General features: G+C 46.5%; 1 protein-coding gene across 1 annotated transcript; it reads left to right on the forward strand.

Moving 5' to 3' along the window:
• Nucleotides 1–210: 210 nt before the first annotated feature.
• Nucleotides 211–1,077, forward strand: LOC138372873 (uncharacterized). Its single transcript, XM_069338544.1, has one exon. It carries the CDS (start codon nt 211–213, stop codon nt 1,075–1,077), a length of 867 nt encoding a protein of 288 aa, XP_069194645.1.
• The last annotated feature ends 12,645 nt before the right edge of the window (nt 1,078–13,722 follow it).

Genomic DNA, 13,722 nt, shown 5'->3' on the forward strand with positions numbered 1-13,722 from the left:
ATCTAACCAGATTCATACGTCAGACTGCGAGCAGCCGCGTCCAACAGCCTGGTTGACCAGTCCAACAACGAGGAGGCCTGGTCAGAGACCGGGCCGCGGGGACGCTAAGCCCCGGAATCATCGCAAGATAACCGCAAGGTAAGGTTCAAGAAGTCTGAGGACTCTTCTGTAGTGGCTCCGACGATTAATAGAGCTTGTGTGGACTCTTTCATGGTTATTAGCATCGTAATAGTCATCTTCCACACTTTCGTCATCTTCGTCACCATCGTCACCGTTGTCACCATCTTCACCATCGTCACCATCGTCACCATCTTCACCATCGTAACCGTCGTCACTGTCGTCACCATCGTCACCGTCGTCACCATCGTCACCATCGTCACCATCGTCACCGTCGTCACCATCTTCACCATCGTCACCATCTTCACCATCGTCACCATCGTCACCATCTTCACCATCGTCACCATCGTCACCGTCGTCACCATCGTCACCCTCGTCACCCTCGTCACCATCTTCACCATCGTCACCGTCGTCACCATCTTCACCATCGTCACCATCGTCACCATCTTCACCATCGTCACCATCTTCACCATCGTCACCGTCGTCACCATCTTCACCATCGTCACCATCGTCACCATCTTCACCATCGTCACCGTCGTCACCATCGTCACCATCGTCACCATCTTCACCATCGTCACATTCGTCACCGTCGTCACCATCGTCACCATCGTCACCATCTTCACCATCGTCGCCGTCGTCACCGTCGTCACCATCGTCACAATCGTCACCATCTTCACCATCGTCACCGTCGTCACAATCGTCACCATCTTCACCATCGTCACCGTCGTCACCAACAAAGGCTCACCATCAACAACAACAACGCCCCACCAAGACAGAGAACCAGCGCCACCAAGGCCAGGCAGGACCACTCGGAACCCCGTGTCTTTGTCAGCATCTTCCAGAGGTCAGAGGTCAGAGGTCAGTGACCCTGAGGGTGGCGAGGAGTCACAGAGCTGTCAAGACCACCACATTTGCATCATCATCGCTGCACCCTCCAATATGCACCTTACATTCCTCTAATGATATAATTTTATACCTCAAGTGAGAGGCTATGAATTAACATTCCAGATAGATAAGATCTTGTCTCTTGGGTAGGAAGTTATTTTCTGATTGGTAATGCCTCTTAGAAAATGGTAATTATTCCAGCTTGCTGTGACCTTTGCGTCAGATAACTTAGGGAAGACGTCTTGAAACTGCTTGAAGCCGCTTGAAGCCTAGATTTGTGACATACTGGCAGCCTTCACGCACTTTCAAGAGTCTTGCCCAGCTCTCTGACGCTACGGTCACAGCAAAGGTTGAGATGAGTAACAGTCACTTTTCTATACTTTGCAGGCATAACCAATCAAAAAATAGCAATGTTCTAAGGAGCGAACAAGTGTCATTAACTTGTTACGTAAGTGATGTGGTTAATTAAGGAATTATTCGTCTCTTCTTAACGAGATAGAATTTATGAATTTTACGGAATCCTTCTGACGACATTACCTAAATTGCTAAAGTTACAGAGTTCTAGTTCTAGGGTTCTAGAGTTATAAGTTTCTAGGTTTATATGTTTCTAGAGTTTTAGAGTTATAAGATTTCAGAGTTATAAGCTTTTAGAGTTATTAGGTTTTAGGGTTCTAGAGTTATAAGGTTCTAGAGTTATAAGGCTTTAGACAACTAGAGTTATAAGGGTTCAGTAGCGTTAGAGTTCTTAAGTTTTAAATTTCTAGAACTCTAAAGTTCAAGGGTTCTGGAGCTTGAAAGTTATAGAACTTCAGATTTCTAGCGTTTTTTAGCTTGAGAACTCTTGAGTTTTTGAGTTGCAGAGTTTTAAAGTTCTACAGTTTTAGAGCTCTAAATTCTGAAGTTCTATGGTTCTAGAATTCTATGGTTCGAAGGTTCTGAAACTTTAGGGTTCTTGAGTTACAGAATTTCAGACTTCTTTAATACTAGAGCCCTAGAGGACACTAGAGAGCGCGAGTACCCTCCTCACCTGTTTCCCACACACCCCTCTCTAGTACCACTGTGCATACCCCACTACCAGGGTACACAAGGGGTACCCCAGGAGGAATAGTAGCCCTGGGGTACACCATTGTGTACCCTGGTGACTGCTTCCTCCTGGGGTACCCCTTGTGTACCACTATGGAGAGTGGCAAACAAAGTACTCCTGCACACTCTTTCAGTACCCATGGTGAGATTCCGTCCGGGCCAACAGCCTTTCTCGCGTCCAGATCCAACAGATGCCTCTTGACCTCATCACTTGTAATTTCGAACCTTTCCAAGGCCGCCTGGTTTACTCCCACCTCTTCTAGCTCAGGGACTTCACTTCATGCTATTGTGAAGAACTCCTGGAATCTCTTGCTGAGTTCTTCACACACCTCTTTATCATTCTCTTTGTTGATGTCCTGAGTTTTCCTCTTGATGTGACTGTGAAGCAACTTTGGTTCGGTCTTGGCTTTATTTGCTATATCATTTTCATACTTTTTCTTTGCTTCTCTTCTCACACTAACATACTCGTTCCTGGTTCTCTGGCATCTCTCTCTGCTTTCTGGTGTTCTGTTATTTCGGAAGTTCCTCCACGCCATTTTCTTCAGTTCCTTTGCTTCCATACGTGCCCTGTTAAACCACGGATTCTTCTTTTACGTCTCAGTTTTTCTCTTTTGGGCCGGGATAAACCTGTTTACTGCTTCCTGACTTTTTGGGTGACATAGTCCATCATGTCTTGTACGGACTTAGGTCTGAGTTATGTGTGCCATGGTATATTCATTAGGGATTTTCTCATCTTCTCATAATTTTCCTTTCGGTACTTTGTTTCCTAGTTGTTTTTTTGGGGGGAGGGGGGGGGGTAGATAACTCCTAGTTCTACCAGGTACTCAAAGATCAATACACTGTGATCACTCATTCCCAAGGAGGCTTCCAACTTAACTTCCCTTATATCCGACTCATTTAGGGGAAATATCAGATCAAGCAAGGCTGGTTCATCTTCTCTCATTCTTGTCAGTCCCCTGACGTGTTGGCTTAGGAAGTTTCTTGGTACCACGTCCAGCAGCTTAGCTCTCCATGTGTCTGGTCCTCCAAGTGGGTCTCTGTTCTCCCAATCTATCTTCCCGTGGTTAAAGTCTCCCATGATTAGTTGTCCAGATCCGTTCTTTCTAGTGACAGAAGCTGCTCTCTCTCTTATATTAATGGAAGCCAAGTTTCTTTCCTATTCCTGTCTGGGTCTTTTTTCATTTAGTGAGGGGTTATATATATGACTACTACTATAAGTTTTTGTCCTCCAATTGCTTTGATACCTGTTATGTAGTCACTGAAACCTTCACAGCCTTGGATACAACCATCTCCTCAAAACTCTAGACTTTTCTTTTGAGCAGAGCTACACCACCACCTTCTCTTCCTTCTCTCTCTCTCCTCACTACATAATAATCCTGCAGAACCAATGCATTTGTTATGGTTTTTGTTAGCTTTGATTCTGTGAATGCTATTATGTCTGGGTTTTCTTCACGTGCCCATTCTCCAAGTTCACTTGTTTTATTTGCAATCACACACAGTAATGTACTCACCTAGTTTAACACACCTAGTTGTGCTTGCAAGGATTGAGCACTGACTTTTTGGTCCCACCTCTCAATTGTCAATCAAAGGTTCCTAAACCTACTGGGCTCTGTCATATCTACACTTGAAACTGTGTATGGAATCTGCCTCCACCACATCACTTCCTAATGAATTCCATTTGTCTACTACTCTGACACTGAAAAAATTCTTTCTAATGTTTCTATGGCTCATTTGGGCACTCAGTTTCCACCTGTGTCCCCTAGTGCATGTGCCCCTTGTGTCAAATTGTCTGTCTTTATCTACCCTATCAATTCCTCTGAGAATCTTTTATGTGGTGAACATGAACCCCATAACTCTTCTGTCTCCCAGTGAATTGAGGTTTAATTCCTATTGTCTCTCCTCGTAACTCATACCCCTCAGTTCGGGTACTAGTCTGGTGGCAAACCTTTGAACCTCTTCCTGTTTTGTCATACGCTTGACTAAATATGGACTACATGCTGGAGCCGCATACTCCAAGATTGGTCTGACATATGTGGTATAAAAAGTTCTGAAAGTTTCCTTACACAAGTTTCTAAATGCCGTTCTTATGTTTGCCAACCTGGCATATGCCGCTGATGTTATCCACTTGATATGGGATTCAGGGGGGACAGGATTGACGTGATATCAACCCCCAGGTCTTTCTCTCTCTCTGAGTCTTGAAGTGTTTCGTCTCCCTAATGATACCTTGTATCTGGTCTCCTGCTCCCTACGCTTATCTTCATTACATTACATTTGCGTGAGTTAAACTGTAACAACCATTTGTTCGACCATTCCTGCATTCCCATCACTTGTTCCTTCACTGTTGTTTTCTTTCTGATGTAACTTTGGAGTAGCCTCGTTTCGGTCTGGGTTTTAATAGCTATATGATTTTCATACTTTTTCTCAGCTTCTCTTCTCACACTAACATACTCGTTCCTGGTTCTCTGGTATCTCTCTCTCTGCTTTCTGGTGTTCTGTTGTTTCGGAAGTTCCTCCTCACCATTTTGTTCAGTTCATTTGCTTCCATATATGCCCTATTAAACCACGAATTCTTTCTTTGCTTCTCGGTTTTTTTCTTTCGGGCCGGGATAAACCTGTTTACTGCCTCCTGACACTTTTGGGTGACATAGTCCATCATGTCTTGTACGGACTTAGTTATAAGTTCTGTGTGTCTCATGGTATATCCCTTAGGAATTTTCTCATCTCACAATTCCCCTTTCGGTACGCCAGCCCTTTGGTTCCTAGTTGTTATGGGGGGAAATAAATCCTATCTCTACCAGGTACTCAAAGCTGGTTCATCCTCTCCCCTCATTCTTGTCGGTCCCTTGATGTGTTGGCTTAGAAAATATCTTGTTTGCCACGTCCAGCATGTGTATTCACCTAGTTGTGCTTGTGGGGGTTGAGCTCTGCTCTTTCGGCCTGCCTCTCATCTGTCAATCAATCAACTGTTACTAACTACTTTTTTTTCCACACCCACACACACACACCCAGGAAGCAGCCCGTATTAGCTGTGTAACTCCCAGGTACCTATTTACTTCTAGGTAACAGGTGCATCAGGGTGAATGAAACTCTGCCCATTGCTTCTCATCGGCGCCGGGAATCGAACCCGGGCCACAGGATTACGTGTTCAGCATGCTATCCACACAGACATCGGCGCTCTGTGTACTCACATAGTTGTGCTTGCGGGGGTTGTGCTCTGGCTCTTTGGTCCCGCCTCTCAACCATCAATCAACAGGTGTACAGGTTCCTGAGCCTATTGGGTTCTATCATATCTACACTTGAAACTGTGTATGGAGTCAGCCTCCACCACATTACTTCCTAATGCATTCCATTTGTCAACCACTCTGACACTAAAAAAGTTCTTTCTAATATTTCTGTGGCTCATTTGGGCACTCAGTTTCCTTTATCAACCTTGTCGATTCCCTTGAGAATCTTGAATGTGGTGATCATGTCCTCCCTAACTCTTCTGCCTTCCAACGAAGTTAGGTTCAATTCCCGTAGTTTCTCCTCGTAGCTCATACCTCTCAGCTCGGGTACTAATCTGGTGGCAAACCTTTGAACCTTTTTCCAGTTTAGTCTTATGCTTGACTAGATATGGACTCCATGCTGGAGCCGCATACTCCAGGATTGGTCTGACATAAGTGGTATATAATGTTCTGAAAGATTCCTTACACAAGTTTCTAAAGGACGTTCTTATGTTAGCCAACCTGGCATATGCTGCTGATGTTATCCTCTTGATATGAGCTTCAGGGGACAGACAGGTCTGGCGTGATATCAACCCCCAGGTCTTTCTCTCTCTCTGACACTTGAAGTATTTCATCTCCCAAGTGATACCTTGTATCTGGTCTCCTGCTTCCTACCCCTATCTTCATTACATTACATTTGCTTGGGTTAAACTCTAACAACCATTTGGTCGACCATTCCTGCAGCTTGTCCAGGTCTTCTTGAAGCCTCAAGCTGTCCTCCTCTGTCTTAATCCTTATCATAATTTTGGCGTCGTCAGCAAACATTGAGAGGAATGAGTCTATACACTCTGGGAGATCATTTACGTATATCAGAAACAGGATAGGTCCAAGCACAGAGCCCTGTGGGACTCCACTGGTGACTTCACGCCATTCTGAGGTCTCACCCCTCACTTTAACTCTCTGCATCTTATTGCTTAGGTACTCCCTTATCCACTGGAGCGCCCTACCAGTTACTCCTGCCTGTTTCTCCAGCTTATGCATAAGCCTTTTATGGGGTACTGTGTCAAAGGCTTTCCGACAGTCCAAAAAAATGCAGTCCCCCCATCCTTCATTCTCACATCAGCTAAGTGTTGAGCAGCAAAGATGAAGCTGGTTGTGCTCGTTTTTCTCCTGTCTGCCTGCATTGCCTTCCCCGAGAACCTGCTATAACGGATACGTCCGCAAGGATGGAGGATCCTTCGAAGACCGTGTTTTGTCCCTGCCTTGATTGTGGATGAATGGACATAACCGGGGGGATATTAATAGGGTATTAAAAGTATCAACACAGGACAGAACACGAAACAATGGATATAAATTGGATAAGTTTAGATTTAGGAAAGACTTGGGTAAATACTGGTTCAGTAACAGGGTTGTTGATTTGTGGAACCAATTGCCGCGTAACATTGTGGAGGTGGGGTCCCTCGATTGTTTCAAGCACGGGTTGGACAAGTATATGAGTGGTATTGGGTGGTTATAGAATAGGAGCTGCCTCGTATGGGCCAATAGGCCTTCTGCAGTTACCTTTGTTCTTATGTTCTTATGTTCTTATCCTTCTCTTTCTTGTTTAATCTTTGTCACCTTTGTCTTGCTTTGTAATCTTTGTGTGTGTGTGTGTGTGTGTGTGTGTGTGTGTGTACTCACCTAGTTGTACTCACCTAGTTGTGTTTGCGGGGGTTGAGCTCTGGCTCTTTGGTCCCGCCTCTCAACCGTCAATCAACAGGTGTACAGATTCATGAGCCTATCGGGCTCTGTCATATCTACACTTGAAACTGTGTATGGAGTCAGCCTCCACCACATCACTTCCTAATGCATTCCATTTGTTAACCACTCTGACACTAAAAAAGTTCTTTCTAATATCTCTGTGGCTCATTTGGGCACTCAGTTTCCACCTGTGTCCCCTTGTGCGTGTTCCCCTTGTGTTAAATAGACTGTCTTTATCTACCCTATCAATCCCCTTCAGAATCTTGAATGTGGTGATCATGTCCCCCCTAACTCTTCTGTCTTCCAGCGAAGTGAGGTTTAATTCCCGTAGTCTCTCCTCGTAGCTCATACCTCTCAGCTCGGGTACTAGTCTGGTGGCAAACCTTTGAACCTTTTCCAGTTTAGTCTTATCCTTGACTAGATATGGACTCCATGCTGGGGCTGCATACTCCAGGATTGGCCTGACATATGTGGTATACAAAGTTCTGAATGATTCTTTACACAAGTTTCTGAATGCCGTTCGTATGTTGGCCAGCCTGGCATATGCCGCTGATGTTATCCGCTTGATATGTGCTGCAGGAGACAGGTCTGGCGTGATATCAACCCCCAAGTCTTTTTCCTTCTCTGACTCCTGAAGAATTTCCTCTCCCAGATGATACCTTGTATCTGGCCTCCTGCTCCCTACACCTATCTTCATTACATTACATTTGGTTGGGTTAAACTCTAACAACCATTTGTTCGACCATTCCTTCAGCTTGTCTAGGTCTTCTTGAAGCCTCAAACAGTCCTCTTCTGTTTTAATCCTTCTCATAATTTTAGCATCGTCCGCAAACATTGAGAGAAATGAATCGATACCCTCCGGGAGATCATTTACATATATCAGAAACAAGATAGGACCGAGTACAGAGCCCTGTGGGACTCCACTGGTGACTTCACGCCAATCGGAGGTCACACCCCTCACCGTAACTCTCTGCTTCCTATTGCTTAGATACTCCCTTATCCACTGGAGCACCTTACCAGCTACACCTGCCTGTCTCTCCAGCTTATGTACCAGCCTCTTATGCGGTACTGTGTCAAAGGCTTTCCGACAATCCAAGAAAATGCAGTCCGCCCAGCCCTCTCTTTCTTGCTTAATCTGTGTCACCTGATCGTAGAATTCTATCAAGCCTGTAAGGCAAGATTTACCCTCCCTGAATCCATGTTGGCGATTTGTCACGAAGTCCCTTCTCTCCAGATGTGTTACCAGGTTTTTTCTCACGATCTTCTCCATCACCTTGCATGGTATACAAGTCAAGGACACTGGCCTGTAGTTCAGTGCCTCTTGTCTGTCGCCCTTTTTGTATATTGGGACCACATTCGCCGTCTTCCATATTTCTGGTAGGTCTCCCGTCTCTAGTGACTTACTATACACTATGGAGAGTGGCAGGCAAAGTGCCTCTGCACACTCTTTCAGTACCCATGGTGAGATCCCATCTGGACCAACAGCCTTTCTAACATCCAGATCCAGCAGGTGTCTCTTGACCTCCTCTCTCGTAATTTCGAACTCCTCCAAGGCCGCCTGGTTTACCTCCCTTTCTCCTAGCACAGTGACCTCACCCTGTTCTATTGTGAAGACCTCCTGGAACCTCTTGTTGAGTTCTTCACACATCTCTCTGTCATTCTCTGTATACCTGTCCTCGCCTGTTCTAAGTTTCAATACCTGTTCTTTCACTGTTGTTTTCCTTCTGATGTGACTGTGGAGTAGCTTTGGTTCGGTCTTGGCTTTGTTTGCTATATCATTTTCAAAATTTTTCTCTGCTTCTCTTCTCACCCTGACGTACTCATTCCTGGTTCTCTGGTATCTCTCTCTGCTTTCTGGTGTTCTGTTATTCCGGAAGTTCCTCCACGCCTTTTTGTTCAGTTTCTTCGCTTCCATACATGCCCTATTATACCATGGATTCTTCTGTTGCTTCTCGGATTTTTCCCTTTGGGCCGGGATGAACCTGTTTACTGCCTCCTGACACTTTTGGGTAACATAGTCCATCATACCCTGTACAGACTTATCTCTGAGGTCTGTGTCCCAAGGTATTTCACTTAGGAAACTTCTCATCTGTTCATAATTTCCCTTTCGGTATGCCAGCCTTTTGATTCCTAGTTCTTTTTGGGGGGAGATAAGTCCTAGCTCTACCAGGTACTCAAAGTTCAATACACTGTGATCACTCATTCCCAAGGGCGCTTCCATCTTAACTTCCCTTATATCCCATTCATTTAGGGTAAATATCAAATCAAGCATTGCTGGTTCATCTTCTCCTCTCATTCTTGTTGGTTCTTTGGTGTGCTGGCTTAGAAAGTTTCTTGTTGCCACGTCCAGCAGCTTAGCTCTCCATGTTTCTGGTCCTCCATGCGGGTCTCTGTTCTTCCAATCTATCTTCCCATGTTTGAAGTCTCCCATAATTAGTAGTCCAGATCCATTCCTGCTAGCAACAGAAGCTGCTCTTTCTATTATGTTAATGGTGGCCATGTTGTTTCTATCATATTCCTGTCTAGGTCTTTTGTCATTTGGTGGTGGATTATATATGACTGCGACTATAATTTTTTTCCCTCCATTTGTTACAGTACCTGCTATGTAGTCACTGAAACCTTCGCAGCCCTGAATATCCATCTCCTCAAAATCCCAGCCTTGTCTTACCAGCAGAGCTACACCACCCCCACCTCTTCCTTCCCTCTCTTTCCTCATAACATAATAGTCCTGTGGGAACACTGCATTTGTTATCGTTTTCGTGATCTTTGTTTCTGTGAGGGCTATTATGTCTGGGTTTTCCTCTAGTACCAGTTCTCCAAGCTCATTTGCTTTATTTGTAATTCCATCTATGTTTGTGTACATCGCTTTGAGGCTCACTTTCTTCTGTCCCTTCTCAAATCGCCTCCTTGGTGAGTGTTCTGCTGGTGGGGGAGGCTGTTCCATGGGTGTGAGGACCTGTGAGGTGGATAACAGGGTCTCAGAGGATACTGGGATGAGGGGCGGGGGATCCAGTGAAGGGGGAGGGACAGGGAGGGTATGGGGTGAAAGGGGAGGGAGGACGGGAAGGAAAGGGGGGGAGGTAGGACTTGGGAGGAGGGGAGGGGTAGAAGGGTGGGGATTGGGTGTGGGGGGAGGGAGATTTTGCTGAACATTTGAGTGGGGGCGGGGAGGGTTTGGGGTAGGGAGGTTTTCTATGCAGTGGAGGGAGGCGGGGTTGTCCTCCCGTCTGGTGTTATTGGGTAGCTGGTTGTGGGTTCCCCCCTCGCCTCTGGGGGTGTTGGGTTGGGAGCTGTTACTTCCTGGTTTTCCCCTCTCGCCCTGCGCCTCTTCCTTGCTTCTGCCGCCACGGCTCTCTCCTCCCTTGTCATGTCTCTCTGGAGGAATACATTTTTTAATTTTCCCACATTTTTCAGGGAGCTCTTCCTTGATAGGATCTTCTCCTTTGCGTTCTCATTTGCAAACACTATCTTTATCATTCGGTCTCGGTCTTTGTTGTACCGGCCTAGCCTGAAAACCTTCTCAATGCTATGCTCAGCCCCTTCCATGTCTAGTGCCTTTAGTACTTCATTCACTGCTGCTTTGTCCTTGTCACTCCACTCTGTCCTATTAGATCCTTCCTGCTCCTTAATACCCACAGCAACCACTGATCTGTTCCTTTCCAGCAGTTGGCTAGTGGAGCGTGCCGCCTCCTGCGAGGTGGCTGCTTTCATGGCCACCTCCATCACTGCAGTCATTACTTCAGAGTTATTTTTTTTTAGTATTTCCACAAATGTTGCTTTTATTGTGGCATTCTCATCCAGAAAACTATTACCACCTTCTCCCTGGGTGGTTTTCTGATTCTCAGCCTCGATACCATTTTCTTTGAGGGCTCTAATCTCCTCCTTTGCTGCTGTCAGCTCTCTTTTCAGGTTGCTTATTTCGTTCTTCATTTCCTGCATCATTTCTTGCATCTCACTCTTGATGTCCTCCAGAAACTGGGCGAACATTTCCTTCATCTCGTCACCTTGGCTCTTTCCTGTTCCCCTGGGACCTCTGGCTGCCATGCTTGACCCTGTTGGGATGGGGGAGGGAGAGAGAGAGAGAGAGAAAGAGAGAGAGAGAAAGAGAGAGAGAGAAAGGGAGTGATAAAGAGAGAGATAAATGGGTGGGTGGGGGGGATCCGACCCTTCCACTGAAGTGAGAAGAAAGTAGAAGGGGAGGGGGGGGGGAGGAGATGGAGAGAGAGGCGGGAGGGAGAGAGAGGACAGGGAGAGAGTGGGTGAGGGAGAGAGCGGGTGAGGGAGAGAGCGGGTGAGGGAGAGAGCGGGTGAGGTGTGTGTGTGTGTGTGTGGGCAGAGAGGGAGGGGGAAGGAAAGAGAGGGAGGGAGAGGGGGAGGGAGGGAGAGAGGGAGGGAGAGAGAGAGGGAGAGAGAGAGGGAGGGAGGGAGGGAGAGAGAGAGAGAGAGAGAGAGAGAGAGAGAGAGAGAGAGAGAGAGAGAGAGAGAGAGAGAGAGAGAGAGAGAGAGAGAGAGAGAGAGAGCAGGAGAGAGAGAGAGAGAGCAGGAGAGAGAGAGCAGGAGAGAGATAGTGGGAGAGGGAGAGAGGGAGTGGGAGAGAGGGAGAGTGGGGAGGGGAAGAGTGCGTGTATGGGCGATGCGGGGGACTGGGGGTGGGGGGGGGGGAGATGGCGACTAAGTCAGGTCAGGTCCGATGGTGCAGTCAAGATGGGGGGGGGGGGATAGTAAGGTCCTATCCCAGATGCCTTTTCCCCTGACTGGACAATTGTGTGTGTGTGTGTGTGTGTGTGTGTGTGCACGCGTGTGTGTGTGTGTGTGTGTGTGTGTGTGCACGCGTGTGTGTGTCTGTTTTAGCGTGTGCACACTTGTGTGCGTGTATGTGTCAAGATATCCCTTATGCGTTACCTCTGCCTAAATGAGCCACTCTGAGATTTTTAAATATATATGATATCCTGAACGAGAATTTGATAAACTTTTACCTCAATCTGTACACCTGATTAATTGACCAGAGAGGGGTACATACCATTCTGCCTCCCGCTCACACAACCAGATGAGCGATGTATGATGCCGATGGTTATCCGTCGTTGTCTCCCACTAGGTGATTCACTAAGTGCTGGTAGATTGATGAGGTCGTTCTTCTCTTTCAACACAAAGCTCTGGAGTCAGTCACTGTATCGTTATGTGACAGTTCACTAATTCACTGTACCACTGATCACAGTCACCACTCAACAGCACAATCAGGTAGCTCCACGGCGGGTCGTCCCACCCGGTCAGGTCACACACTCACATGCACCGGTGATGCCCTAGCTCCACTTTTGGTTTCTTCGCCAAATCTTCGCACTATCACTAGCGATATGACTATGCTATGTTGCACCCTGCTAGCTACACACTGCGAGAGGCCAAATACTATGATCTAGCCTCTATACTCCTTCAATGTCCCGAGAAATTGACGAATTTCCGCGGACCTCACTAATCGCGTGTGTCCCCTACCTTCTCCGCGCGCTACGTCGTGTGTGTGTGTGTGTGTGTGTGTGTGTGTGTGTGTGTGTGTGTGTGTGTGTGTGTGTGTGTGTGTGTGCGCGCGCGTGCGTGCGTGTTTGTGTGTGTGTGTATGCTCACCTATTTATGCTTGCGGGGGTTGAGCTTTGGCTCTTTGGTCCCAAACATACAGGCTTTCTCTGTACACACACATATACATACACACACACACACACACATACACCTGTGTGTGTGTGTGTGTGTGTGTGTGTGAATTAACTGATGTTTTGTTGTGGTTGTAGCTTTCTTAGTAGCGGGGAGGAATGGAGTACAAACCTCTAGGGACTTTTCTTCTTTATTAAACAAAATATATTATTTACTGGGCCATGAGGTAGCTATCCAGTGTGTGTGTAGCACCACTGCTCAAGAAGGTCTGGTTGTTGGACTGTAGTCACACTTGGAGAAGATGCACATCTGCGCGCAGTGTTGACACTGCTGTTGACAACTGCTGCTGTGTTTACTGCTGGCAATATACAGTCGATGAATGAGGTCACCACTTGTGTGACCACGTGCGTCCAACATGTGTCTGTACTCACCTACTTGTACTCACCTATTTGTGCTTGCGGGGGTTGAGCCTTGTCTCTTTGGTTCCGCCTCTCAACTGTCAATCAACCTGTTGTACAGATTCCTGAGCCTACTGGGCTCTATCATATCTACATTTGAAACTGTGTATTGAGTCAGCCTCCACCACATCACTTCCTAATGCATTCCATTTACTAACTACTATGACACTGAAAAAGTTCTTTCTAATGTCTCTGTGGCTCATCTGGGTACTAAGTTTCAACCTGTGTCCCCTTGTTCGTGTTCCACCCGTGCTGAAGAGTTTGTCTTTGTCCACCCTGTTAATTCCCCTGAGAATTTTGTAGGTGGTTATCATGTCTCCCCTTATTCTTCTGTTTTCGAAGGACGTGAAGTTCAGCTCCTTCAGCTTTTCCTCGTAGCTCATACCTCTCAGTTCCGGGATAAGTCTGGTGGCATACTTCTGAATCTTCTCTAACTTTGTCTTGTGTTTAACTAGATATGGACTCCAGGCTGGAGCTGCATATTCCAGGATTGGTCTGACATAAGTGGTGTACAGGGTCCTGAACGATTCCTTACACAAACAAATCTGTGTACTCACCTATTTGTGCTTGCAGGATCCCGGCTTTCTAGCCTACGA

The sequence above is a fragment of the Procambarus clarkii genome, chromosome 40 (assembly GCF_040958095.1).
Source record: "Procambarus clarkii isolate CNS0578487 chromosome 40, FALCON_Pclarkii_2.0, whole genome shotgun sequence".
Lineage (NCBI taxonomy): Eukaryota > Metazoa > Arthropoda > Malacostraca > Decapoda > Cambaridae > Procambarus > Procambarus clarkii.